A 14,215-nucleotide genomic window follows, 5' to 3' on the forward strand; every position below is an offset into this window, starting at 1 on the left:
GGAAGAGTGGCAAGAAGAAAGACATTTCTTAAAGATATCCATAAAAAGTGTTGTTTAAAGTTTGCCACAAGCCACCTGGGAGACACACCAAACATGTGGAAGAAGGTGCTCTGGTCAGATGAAACCAAAATTGAACTTTTTGGCAACAATGCAAAACGTTATGTTTGGCGTAAAAGCAACACAGCTGAACACACCATCCCCACTGTCAAACATGGTGGTGGCAGCATCATGGTTTGGGCCTGCTTTTCTTCAGCAGGGACAGGGAAGATGGTTAAAATTGATGGGAAGATGGATGGAGCCAAATACAGGACCATTCTGGAAGAAAACCTGATGGAGTCTGCAAAAGACCTGAGACTGGGACGGAGATTTGTCTTCCAACAAGACAATGATCCAAAACATAAAGCAAAATCTACAATGGAATTGTTCAAAAATAAACATATCCAGGTGTTAGAATGGCCAAGTCAAAGTCCAGACCTGAATCCAATCGAGAATCTGTAGCAAGAACTGAAAACTGCTGTTCACAAATGCTCTCCATCCAACCTCACTGAGCTCGAGCTGTTTTGAAAAAATGTCAGTCTCTCGATGTGCAAAACTGATAGAGACATACCCCAAGCGACTTACAGCTGTAATCACAGCAAAAGGTGGCGCTACAAAGTATTAACTTAAGGGGGCTGAATAATTTTGCACGCCCAATTTTTCAGTTTTTGATTTGTTAAAAAAGTTTGAAATATCCAATAAATGTCGTTCCACTTCATGATTGTGTCCCACTTGTTGTTGATTCTTCACAAAAAAATACAGTTTTATATCTTTATGTTTGAAGCCTGAAATGTGGCAAAAGGTCGCAAAGTTCAAGGGGGACGAATACTTTCGCAAGGCACTGTATTAACCAACTGCCCCCATCAGTAGGCTAACATATTAACCAACTGCCCCCATCAGTAGACTAACATATTAACCAACTGCCCCATCAATAGACTAACATATTAACCAACTGCCCCCATCAGTAGACTAACATATTAACCAACTGCCCCCATCAGTAGACTAACATATTAACCAACTGCCCCCCCCATCAGTAGACTAACATATTAACCAACTGCCCCCATCAGTAGACTAACATATTAACCAACTGCCCCATCAGTAGACTAACATATTAACCAACTGCCCCCATCAGTAGACTAACATATTAACCAACTGCCCCATCAGTAGACTAACATATTAACCAACTGCCCCCCCCCCATCAGTAGACTAACATATTAACCAACTGCCCCCCCCCCATCAGTAGACTAACATATTAACCAACTGCCCCCATCAGTAGACTAACATATTAACCAACTGCCCCCCCCCCATCAGTAGACTAACATATTAACCAACTGCCCCCATCAGTAGACTAACATATTAATCAACTGCCCCCCCCCCCCATCAGTAGACTAACATATTAACCAACTGGCCCATCAGTAGACTAACATATTAACCAACTGCCCCCCCCCATCAGTAGACTAACATATTAACCAACTGCCCCCATCAGTAGACTAACATATTAATCAACTGCCCCCCCCCCCCCCATCAGTAGACTAACATATTAACCAACTGCCCCCATCAGTAGACTAACATATTAACCACCTGCCCCCATCAGTAGACTAACATATTAACCAACTGCCCCATCAGTAGACTAACATATTAACCACCTGCCCCCATCAGTAGACTAACATATTAACCAACTGCCTCCCCCCATCAGTAGACTAACATATTAACCACCTGCCCCCCCCCCCCCATCAGTAGACTAACATATTAACCAACTGGCCGCCCCCCATCAGTAGACTAACATATTAACCAACTGCCCCCATCAGTAGACTAACATATTAACCAACTGCCCCCCCCATCAGTAGACTAACATATTAACCAACTGCCCCCATCAGTAGACTAACATATTAACCAACTGCCCCATCAGTAGACTAACATACTAACCAACTGCCCCCATCAGTAGACTAACATATTAACCAACTGCCCCCATCAGTAGACTAACATATTAACCAACTGCCCCATCAGTAGACTAACATATTAACCAACTGCCCTCATCAGTAGACTAACATATTAACCAACTGCCCCCATCAGTAGACTAACATATTAACCAACTGCCCCATCAGTAGACTAACATATTAACCAACTGCCCCATCAGTAGACTAACATATTAACCAACTGCCCTCATCAGTAGACTAACATATCAACCAACTGCCCCATCAGTAGACTAACATATTAACCAACTGCCCCATCAGTAGACTAACATATTAACCAACTGCCCCATCAGTAGACTAACATATTAACCAACTGCCCCATCAGTAGACTAACATATTAACCAACTGCCCCATCAGTAGACTAACATATTAACCAACTGCCCCATCAGTAGACTAACATATTAACCAACTGGCCCATCAGTAGACTAACATATTAACCAACTGCCCTCATCAGTAGACTAACATATTAACCAACTGCCCCATCAGTAGACTAACATATTAACCAACTGCCCCCCCCCATCAGTAGACTAACATATCAACCAACTGCCCCATCAGTAGACTAACATATTAACCAACTGCCCCCATCAGTAGACTAACATATTAACCAACTGCCCCATCAGTAGACTAACATATTAACCAACTGCCCCCATCAGTAGACTAACATATCAACCAACTGCCCCCCCCCATCAGTAGACTAACATATTAACCAACTGGCCCCATCAGTAGACTAACATATTAACCAACTGCCCCCATCAGTAGACTAACATATTAACCAACTGCCCCCATCAGTAGACTAACATATTAACCAACTGCCCCCATCAGTAGACTAACATATTAACCACCTGCCCCCATCAGTAGACTAACATATTAACCAACTGCCCCCCCCATCAGTAGACTAACATATTAACCAACTGCCCCATCAGTAGACTAACATATTAACCAACTGCCCCCCCCCATCAGTATACTAACATATTAACCAACTGCCCCCCCCATCAGTATACTAACATATTAACCAACTGCCCCATCAGTAGACTAACATATTAACCAACTGCCCCATCAGTAGACTAACATATTAACCAACTGCCCCATCAGTAGACTAACATATTAACCAACTGCCCCATCAGTAGACTAACATATTAACCAACTGCCCCATCAGTAGACTAACATATTAACCAACTGCCCCATCAGTAGACTAACATATTAACCAACTGGCCCATCAGTAGACTAACATATTAACCAACTGCCCTCATCGGTAGACTAACATATTAACCAACTGCCCCATCAGTAGACTAACATATTAACCAACTGCCCCCATCAGTAGACTAACATATCAACCAACTGCCCCATCAGTAGACTAACATATTAACCAACTGCCCCCCCCCATCAGTAGACTAACAATTTAACCAACTGCCCCATCAGTAGACTAACATATTAACCAACTGCCCCCATCAGTAGACTAACATATTAACCAACTGCCCCATCAGTAGACTAACATATTAACCAACTGCCCCCATCAGTAGACTAACATATCAACCAACTGCCCCCCCCCATCAGTAGACTAACATATTAACCAACTGGCCCCATCAGTAGACTAACATATTAACCAACTGCCCCCATCAGTAGACTAACATATTAACCAACTGCCCCCATCAGTAGACTAACATATTAACCACCTGCCCCCATAAGTAGACTAACATATTAACCAACTGCCCCCCCCATCAGTAGACTAACATATTAACCAACTGCCCCATCAGTAGACTAACATATTAACCAACTGCCCCCCCCATCAGTATACTAACATATTAACCAACTGCCCCCCCCATCAGTATACTAACATATTAACCAACTGCCCCCATCAGTAGACTAACATATTACCCAACTGCCCCCATTGGTAGACTAACATATTAACCACCTGCCCCCCCCCCATCAGTAGACTAACATATTAACCAACTGCCCCCCCCATCAGTAGACTAACATATTACCCAACTGCCCCCATCAGTAGACTAACATATTAACCAACTGCCCCATCAGTAGACTAACATATTAACCAACTGCCCCCATCAGTAGACTAACATATTAACCAACTGCCCCCCCCCCCATCAGTAGACTAACATATTAACCAACTGCCCCCATCAGTAGACTAACATATTAACCAACTGCCCCCCCCCCCCCCCATCAGTAGACTAACATATTAACCAACTGCCCCCCCCCCCCCCATCAGTAGACTAACATATTAACCAACTGCCCCCATCAGTAGACTAACATATTAACCAACTGGCCCATCAGTAGACTAACATATTAACCAACTGCCCCCATCAGTAGACTAACATATTAAACAACTGCCCCCATCAGTAGACTAACATATTAACCAACTGCCCCCCCCATCAGTAGACTAACATATTAACCAACTGCCCCCATCAGTAGACTAACATATTAACCAACTGCCCCATCAGTAGACTAACATATTAACCAACTGCCCCCATCAGTAGACTAACATAGTAACCAACTGCCCCCCCCCATCAGTAGACTAACATATTAACCAACTGCCCCCCCCCCATCAGTAGACTAACATATTAACCAACTGCCCCCATCAGTAGACTAACATATTAACCAACTGCCCCCCCCCATCAGTAGACTAACATATTAACCAACTGCCCCCATCAGTAGACTAACATATTAACCACCTGCCCCCATCAGTAGACTAACATATTAACCAACTGCCCCCCCCCCATCAGTAGACTAACATATTAACCAACTGCCCCATCAGTAGACTAACATATTAACCAACTGCCCCCATCAGTAGACTAACATATTAACCAACTGCCCCCCCCCCCCATCAGTAGACTAACATATTAACCAACTGCCTCCCCCCCATCAGTAGACTAACATATTAACCAACTGCCCCCATCAGTAGACTAACATATTAACCAACTGCCCCCCCCCCCATCAGTAGACTAACATATTAACCAACTGCCCCCATCAGTAGACTAACATAGTAACCAACTGCCCCCCCCCATCAGTAGACTAACATATTAACCAACTGCCCCCCCCCCATCAGTAGACTAACATATTAACCAACTGCCCCCATCAGTAGACTAACATATTAACCAACTGCCCCCCCCCATCAGTAGACTAACATATTAACCAACTGCCCCCATCAGTAGACTAACATATTAACCACCTGCCCCCATCAGTAGACTAACATATTAACCAACTGCCCCCCCCCCATCAGTAGACTAACATATTAACCAACTGCCCCATCAGTAGACTAACATATTAACCAACTGCCCCCATCAGTAGACTAACATATTAACCAACTGCCCCCCCCCCCCCATCAGTAGACTAACATATTAACCAACTGCCTCCCCCCCATCAGTAGACTAACATATTAACCAACTGCCCCCATCAGTAGACTAACATATTAACCAACTGCCCCCCCCCCCATCAGTAGACTAACATATTAACCAACTGCCCCCATCAGTAGACTAACATATTAACCAACTGCCCCCCCCATCAGTAGACTAACATATTAACCAACTGCCCCATCAGTAGACTAACATATTAACCAACTTCCCCATCAGTAGACTAACATATCAACCAACTGCCCCCCCCCATCAGTAGACTAACATATTAACCAACTGGCCCATCAGTAGACTAACATATTAACCAACTGCCCCATCAGTAGACTAACATACTAACCACCTGCCCCCCCCCCATCAGTAGACTAACATACTAACCACCTGCCCCCATCAGAAGAGGATGGACACAGAACACTGAAGTACTGTAAACGAGGAAGGTCGCAGTCTCCCATGTCTCTCCATACTGCTACCAGTCTGTGTGTGGGTGGGCCACCCTAACTGCCAGGTCACTGGCCAGGCTGTGCTGCTGCTACTGTCACATGGGCAGTCACCAACTACCCCAGAGGCTTGGGTCAGCCAAGCACTACTCTCTAAATACTGGCTTCATGCATCAGGCTTCATAGAAATGGCATGTGAACCCTATATAGTACAATGGCACCCCATAGGGCACTGATTCTGACCAGTAGTGTACTATATTGTATAAGTGGGGAATACTCTGCCATTTTGGAAGCATTCCTAGATTTTCAATAGTTCCTCACTAGCGTTTTTGCTGCTGTGTCATTTTTGGAAATTTGGCATTTGAAAGGCACATCAAACATGTTGTCCGAATCACTGCCAAAGTAGTTGATTCTATACTCACACTGATGGCTGGACAGTGTTGATAACTGTTAACACTATCAGTGTTGCAGCTGTAATTTTCAACAATAGGTGACGATTGTGACGGCCAAAAGCAGCCCTGGTGGGTTAACTGATACCCTGAAACCCTGGTGGTCCATCTGATACCCTGAAACCCTGGTGGCTCAACTGATACCCTGAAACCCTGGTGGTCCATCTGATACCCTGAAACCCTGGTGGTCCAACTGATACCCTCTAACGCTTGTGGCTCAACTGATAACCTGAAGCCCTGGTGGCTCAACTGATAACCTGAAGCTATCTGCAGACCTAACAGTTTCTGTCAAGTCTGCCAAATCACTGTATCTCTTCCATCAATGCTGGCATTATGGTTCATTGATGGAACATTCCTAAGAGTTACACTTCTATACTAACCATCAATATCAATCCATACCAAGACAGACAAGTCTAGAATGTATAGCCTAGAATTATTAGAATCTTAGAATTCTAGAACTGTTAGAATTCTAGAATATTTTGAGTGGGATTTGCTTTGAGCAGATAATGGCGTGTATCAAGGATTATTCTAATACCAGTTAATTACCACACAACACGGTGAAATCCTATCATAATCACCTAAACACAATAGTCGGCTGTGACCATGAGGTTAGTACTAGGGATCAAGCGCTGGAAATAAACTGTTGTTAGGACTCACGCAATATAGACAATACCATTCGCTAAGTCTGTGAAAAAAGCGTTTCAATTTAGTATTGAACAAACACCCTCGAACTGACAACACAATCAGATTAGTCATAGAGAGATTAGACAGTGTCCTCTACAGAGATAATTGCCTTAGACAGCTAGCATGGGCCCATGCTGTGGGCCACGCAGGAATCTGTTTGACAGTGTGAAATTAGGGGACCGGCACACTCTTTCTCCTTACATTATTGGGGGGTTTGGTATAATAGGATTGTGTAGCATCGATATCACACCAAATCACAACATATATGGAGGTTAAACCCCCACAAAACCACATGAATTTGCACCAAGAAAATGTGGGACCAACACACTCTTTCTCCTTACATCATTGAGGCCCTTTGGTTAAGAAACATAATATATGAATGTAGGATAGACCACTTACACACTAAATCACATAATCAATAGGCCTAAAAGTCAATCCCACTCAAACCTACAGGAATCAGGATTCTACACCCATGGGGGTATCAAGAAGATCATCTATGATTTCCTTCCTTCCGTCTGGGCTTCTCCCGTCCCGAGTGACTTGTTCCTGGGTTTTGCGTGATCAAAGTTTAGATTTACTTGAATTATTTCTGATCAATGCTTGCTTGGCCAGGCCACGGCCAACTGTGGAGAGGCCTGGTCCGCGTGGCCGGTGCTGAGGCAGCAGTAAAAAAACAGCTGACTCCCAGCGACAGAGAGAATAATATGCAAACAACCCCAGTCTCTGAGCTCTGCATACTTTAACACCAATCATTAGCCTTAGGTTTACCTCCTTATGCTCTTAATAAATCCTCTGAAGACTACAATCCTAATTGATCCTATCCTTGCTTTTTTTTTTTAAACAGTCTGAGAAATCAAAGCCCTACCAAAGCCTTCATCCCCTCCCAGTCCCTGGCACAGATAAGAGGGATGGGCAGTTCTGTTCTCCTGTACAAACTGTTAACGTAATGTCTGTTAATAAGACAAAATCATCATCATTTAAACTATATATATTATACATTACACAAAACAAATGACAAACATGGGTAGCATAAGGTAATGCATTTGTCTTTAGGGGTGTTATTGTGTTGAGCTGGAAAAAAAGAAAAAAAAAAGATCAAGAAGTGAAACATGACATGAATTCATGCTCCGTACAATGTCAGCATGCAGTACAGTACAGCATGCTGTATAGAACAACATATTGGACATGCATTGGAACTTGTGTTCTGTGTGGATATTAGAACATAGTCTGTGTTTGAAAGGTTTTAGTGAATGCAGAGCTATGAATTCCTCCATTTATTTATCCATGACTGAGTAGAAAGATAGGTAAGACCATTGATGATAATAAGCCATGTTATTTATAGTGCTCTCTGTCTTTGTCTACATTGATCAATAATGTATTACCACACATCAAGCTTTGGAAATTAACCTGGATAAAATTGATGATTGTAAGTGATCGTAGAGAACGCCAGTCAATTGTTCTTCATTAGAGGCTTCAATAATTATAACTAAATATATCCACCTTTCCCGCCCTGTTCTGACAATACATTTATATATTTTTTAAATTTAACCTTTATTTAACTAGGCAAATCAGTTAAGAACAAATTCCTATTTACAATGACGGACTACCCCAGCCAAACCCTACGACGCTGGGCCAATTGTGCGCCACCGTATGGGACTCCCAATCACAGCTAGTTGTGATAAGAGCCTGGAATTAAACCAGGGTCTTTAATGACACTTCTAGCACTGAGATGCAGTGCTTAGACCGCCAAGCCACTCGGGAGGCCCAGATAAACACACCATAAATATATAAAGCCTATCTGACCTGAAAACAAGTGACTGCCATCCCCTTCACCATGAACATGATGTGGCTTGTGGAACAGCATGGTGTGTGTGTAAATACAGCAGAATTTATTGAAGACATGGGGTTAAAAATCTGTGATGAAATTAGGTTTTAAAGGACTAATTCTATAGGTGATTGGATACAATTGGTGCTTTGGTGTCTGTGCATGCAAGCAGTGTCACTGCTTTCTGCTGTTCGAGGTCAACTCAAGGTTGTGTTTCATGAGAAGGGTCGCAAAGCTACCAGTAGTTTACCAAAGTTACAGGAATCTTCAGAAATGTTGGTAATTAACAGACAATCTATGGCAATCTTTGGTCATTTATACTTGGATAACTTTTCAAAACATTATCCATATATATTATTATTTTTTAAACGTATATATCTGTGTCCATATTGTCAATGCGTTTCTAGTGGCTGGACCATACGGGCGGCAGGGTAGCCTAGTGGTTAGAGCGTTGGACTAGTAACCGAAAGGTTGCAAGTTCGCAATCCCTGAGCTGACATGGTACAAATCTGTCATTCTGCCCCCCGAACAAGGCAGTTAACCCACTGTTCCTAGGCCGTCATTGAAAATAAGAGTTAGTTCTTAACTGTCTTGCCTCGTTAAATCAAAAAAATGGTTCAACAGAAAACAGCTTAATTATTTTATTTTTTTAACATCTAATCAATCAATTGACTCTGCTAACTTTTCCTACTATTGACTTTTATCACGAGTTTAACAGCAAAACATTGACAACAAATACAAACTGACATAGTAAAATAAATCAAAGTGTGTTAAACAAATATATATACAGGATGTTTCATGCTGAGACCATCTTATTAAACAACAATGGCTGTTCACTCTAATCCCGCACAACATTTATTTTTAAAATATTTAGTAGGATCATGTTTTATAGCTTTGTCACTATTTAAATGTTTTTTTGATGTCATAAAGGCCAGAGATAATTACAGAGACCTGGGAGAATACGAAGTACCCAAAAGGGCCACAATATGTATTGTGCTAGATTATATCCAATCCTTGAAAGAAAACAAAATGTTGGTAATTTACTGGTAAACTGGGAAAGTTTCCAGTAAAATACCCATCCTTTTGCAACCCTATTCACGAGCCTATAGACCAGGTGATACTGGAGGGAATACATTAAATAATCATCAAGTCAATTATAGATTAGCTTTTACATTTCCCAGTTCACAATAGAAAGCAATGTTACGGATACACAAATCCATAGGTGTCAATTCAACAAATTTTTTGCCTAAATAGATGATTCCATATTTCCAATATTACTATGGAAACCCGTGCATGTATTTGGTTGATTTCACTATTCAACTGAGAGTAATACGTCCCTAACATTTATGTGTCATGGTGTCAGAGTGACAAAGATGGACATAAAATACAAGATAATAAAAAAACAACTAACATTTATGTGTCATGGTGTCAGAGTGACAAAGATGGCCATAAAATACAAGATTATAAAAACCAACAAAACACACCACACCACCACACATTCTACACTGTTGAGACTAGCATATTTCTGCACAATTGTGAGGTATTAAGTGTAGTGTAAGGCCTTTAACGTAATTTAAATCAGTGAATATTTATTCACGAGAGACTATGTGTGGACACATTTGCTGCGAACATATTCTCCAGTGATGGTCTGGGATTCTTGTTAGTGGATTTGGGCCACATGTTCACTTCCACACATTGGTGTGCTACGTTGCAGAAAGCAATGTATATCCTGTTTCATATGGGCTCTACAGTGTATATCCTGTTTCATATGGGCTCTACAGTGTATATCCTGTTTCATATGGGCTCTACGGTGTATATCCTGTTTAATATGGGCTCTACAGTGTATATCCTGTTTCACATGGGCTCTACGGTGTATATGCTGTTTAATATGGGCTCTACAGTGTATATCCTGTTTCATATGGGCTCTACAGTGTATATCCTGTTTCATATGGGCTCTACAGTGTATATCCTGTTTCATATGGGCTCTACAGTGTATATCCTGTTTCATATGGGCTCTACAGTGTATATGCTGTTTAATATGGGCTCTACGGTGTATATCCTGTTTAATACGGGCTCTACAGTGTATATCCTGTTTAATATGGGCTCTACAGTGTATATCCTGTTTCATATGGGCTCTACAGTGTATATGCTGTTTAATATGGGCTCTACAGTGTATATCCTGTTTAATATGGGCTCTACAGTGTATATCCTGTTTCATATGGGCTCTACAGTGTATATCCTGTTTCATATGGGCTCTACAGTGTATATCCTGTTTAATATGGGCTCTACGGTGTATATGCTGTTTAATAAACCGTGCATAGTGTGTAATATACTGTGTTATAGAATGTGTTTTGAATGCTTGAAATGCTCAATTTCCTCCCGCGGTTTTCATGGTTGGTGGTCAACTGGTAGTGAATATTACCCTGTCATTCATTTTGATGGAACGGAACACTAGTATTCCCAGATGTTTTGCAAATGAACATAGACTGACATAGGCTATAATTAGATAATTCAATGTTTTCACTTCCTGTGTCAAATGCATACTTTATCTGATAGTCATTCGTTAAACAAGCATGCAACCTTCCACATGGGCCAAAAACGAACACTAACAGAAAGAAATGTGTAATTTATACGGAAATAGATGTTTGTATATACAGTCCATGTATAAAATGCGCATTCATCAGGCTGTTTTGACATTGACAAAGTAATCAATTCTTGGTAATAAGTCTGCATTTGAAATGAGGTCTGGGGGTCTAGGTTGAGACTGGGAGAGAGATATCAATTAAGCAGAACTGCAGAGTTCAGCAGTAGGAGCTGAGGCTGCAAAATCCTGATTCTACTTCATTAGCTAAACACGCTGGCCAGAATGCTAAATAAACCCTGTCTGTCTGCAAGGAATGTACATGGAATCCAATGGACTATAGAATAGAATATAGAATGTAAAGTCATCTAAAAAATAACTCTGATGATTCATTTGATTCTAGAATGCAGAATGTAATGTTGATTAGGCATGCAATGCATAACAAAGACAAAGAGCCATGTTTGGGCCAATGGGAGAGAAGCTGTTCTCTGAACAGAATACCTGCCTCCCCTCCAATGTGAACATTGGAGATATCCCTGTTCACATTTACAGAGACTAATACACTTTGTGTATGAGGATCACGAGCTTGATAGTAGTCGATAAATTCATACAAAGACATTCATGTCAAAACTAGAATATTCCTACTGGTCAGGGTGGATATACTGTGTGGTTACTGGGAGAAAACAAAACAGTCATCATCCAGCATATTTACAGTTTATATCCTGTTAAATATACAAGTCTTAAAATAACATGATTTTTTCCATTTCATTCACAATAGTTGAATAGAGACTAAGACTTTTACATATAGTGCGCTGGCCCCATGAGAGAAATTAAGACAGACACAAGACATCTATCTCTCTTCTCAGTGAGTAGGTGATGGATAGGCCCACACACCAACAACAACAAAACTTCCCTGATGTGTGTGTGAGAGCGTGTACTCAGTTCCTTTACTCTGACTTGCCTGTTGATAACATATGCCTCATCAGAGAATACGTCGTTTAGCGTTTGATGACCACTAGTGTTCGCTATTAGCTCTCGCTGTCTCTCTCACACACATCTTAATTCAATGTAGTGTGTGACTTAATGCAACTCACTCACAATAGAGGAATGATTAGGCCTACATAAATATATAATAAAGCCAACGCAACTTTTGACAATCGTGTGATTAAACCTAATCAACTGGCTGCGTTGATTTATTTCCATTCAGACATTTGTCAACACATGTTAAGCTATGTTAGGACATATTCTGACCCCACTGCAGCCCACATGAGAACAATAAAATGGTAATTAACACATTAAAGTCAATAAATAATGTTCCTTACCTGAAAAATACTATTGTTTCCCACAAATAGATCCCGAGAGCGTTTATTCGGAACATTTTTGCCGGTCTCATTCGGGCTACCTACAGCTCCAGGAGTACCAATAGTAGAATTCCAATTTCTTTAATGATTTCGGACCTCCAAGGTGAACAATTCTTCTGTTGTTTTTTTTTCAGATTCCAGAGTCACAAGAAAACCACAATATGTTCATAACCGGCCAGGCCATGAAACCCTCTTCCTTAGACCTCCGTCATTGATTCGGATAACCCAAATAATGAGTACTTTTTCAGGACAACGGACAGCGGCAAACGCGGTTTGCGGAATTTTACTCAGCCCAGGTTATTGTTGCTTTGAGGGTACAGCACGTTAGGCTACGATATCACAGATATTTCCGACGTTTATTCTATGCGATCCATTTGGATTTTGTTACAAGGGGAATTTGTCAATTTCAACATGCCTCCTTCAGTGATAAATGTGGCAATGCATGTGCTCTGCGTCTTAATGAATGTCTCAATTTTAGAAGAGGTTTTACTACGTGGTTGTATACCCCTTACGTCTAGATCAGTAGCGGAATTGCACAGTTGTTACACGAAATATATACATACGTAGTCAGTGTTTTTTTCTTAACGCTTTCTCTTATATGCATCCCAAAATCAGAGGTGTTGCTTTCAAGCCACACGTAGTTGTAGTTACCCCGGCGGTGCTGACTGATGTTTTTCTGCAGGTACTCGCCGTGTCTCGGTAGTTGACTCCCATGGGTGAGATGTAACTGCTGCAGAGAGCTACTTCCATTGTCCGGTCAAGTTCGGGACTCACAACTCGGTTTCGTCTTCTTGCATTTAGATTCCTCGTAATAATGTCAAATGTAGTGAAATCGGGATGCGATTAGCCTCTTCTTCCATTGCCTCCTATAGCTCAGCGCTCTCACGTCAGACCAACACTGTATTTCTTGCTGCAGTCATTTACTAAACTCAAAAAAAGCACCTCACCTTTGAACACACGCCCACATGACGTTGCCATTGGTCGGCATGTTGCTCAAACTAGTTAGGCTACGGCTCGGATTGGAGAGAGGGGTTGTCATCTGGAGAGTTTTAATGTCCCGCGCATTGGTATGGAAATAGAGAACAGTCCATGATTTGTCTAATGTTAGGTTATCATATTTCTATGTACTTTTTAGTGTAGTCGACTGTTTGCACACCCCAGTGTCTACAGTGGTTGACATGTTAAAATTATCATTGGACCGTCTAAGCAACTATTATGTAATTGTATTTATTTTCCTTTGGGGGGGGGGTCAGCCGGAATTAAGTATTTTCCTTTTTATTTCACTGTTCATGTAGGTTACTTTTGATAAGTGAGCGTTGCAAGGGCGGCAAAAAAAGAAAGGATGCAGAAAGAAAGTATCTTGTTCATTATTATCCACTTGTTTTTTTCTGTTAAATCTTTTTGGTATAATCAATATTGTTTTGCATCCATGCAGACATCTAAAGTGAGGATCTCTCCCTTTCTGTTTCTGCAGTAGCGGTATTTCATCTGCACCGCTGTCCACATTGTC

At 41.4% G+C, this 14,215-nt stretch overlaps 1 protein-coding gene across 5 annotated transcripts in view; it reads right to left on the reverse strand.

The window, feature by feature from the left end:
- glra1 (glycine receptor, alpha 1) overlaps nt 1–13,643 on the reverse strand; it is a 109,266-nt gene extending 95,623 nt beyond the window's left edge. For 3 of the 5 annotated variants that reach the window (XM_036943413.1, XM_036943409.1, XM_036943412.1), the window contains exon 1: nt 12,667–13,642. In XM_036943413.1, the coding sequence (XP_036799308.1) occupies nt 12,667–12,737 (71 nt within the window). In that variant the 5' untranslated portion in view covers nt 12,738–13,642. Of the gene's footprint in view, nt 1–12,666 lie in introns of all 5 variants that reach the window. The other 2 variants (XM_036943410.1, XM_036943408.1) reach the window with 1 other exon arrangement.
- Between the last annotated feature and the right edge of the window lie 572 nt (nt 13,644–14,215).

The sequence above is a fragment of the Oncorhynchus mykiss genome, chromosome 14 (genome assembly GCF_013265735.2).
Source record: "Oncorhynchus mykiss isolate Arlee chromosome 14, USDA_OmykA_1.1, whole genome shotgun sequence".
Lineage (NCBI taxonomy): Eukaryota > Metazoa > Chordata > Actinopteri > Salmoniformes > Salmonidae > Oncorhynchus > Oncorhynchus mykiss.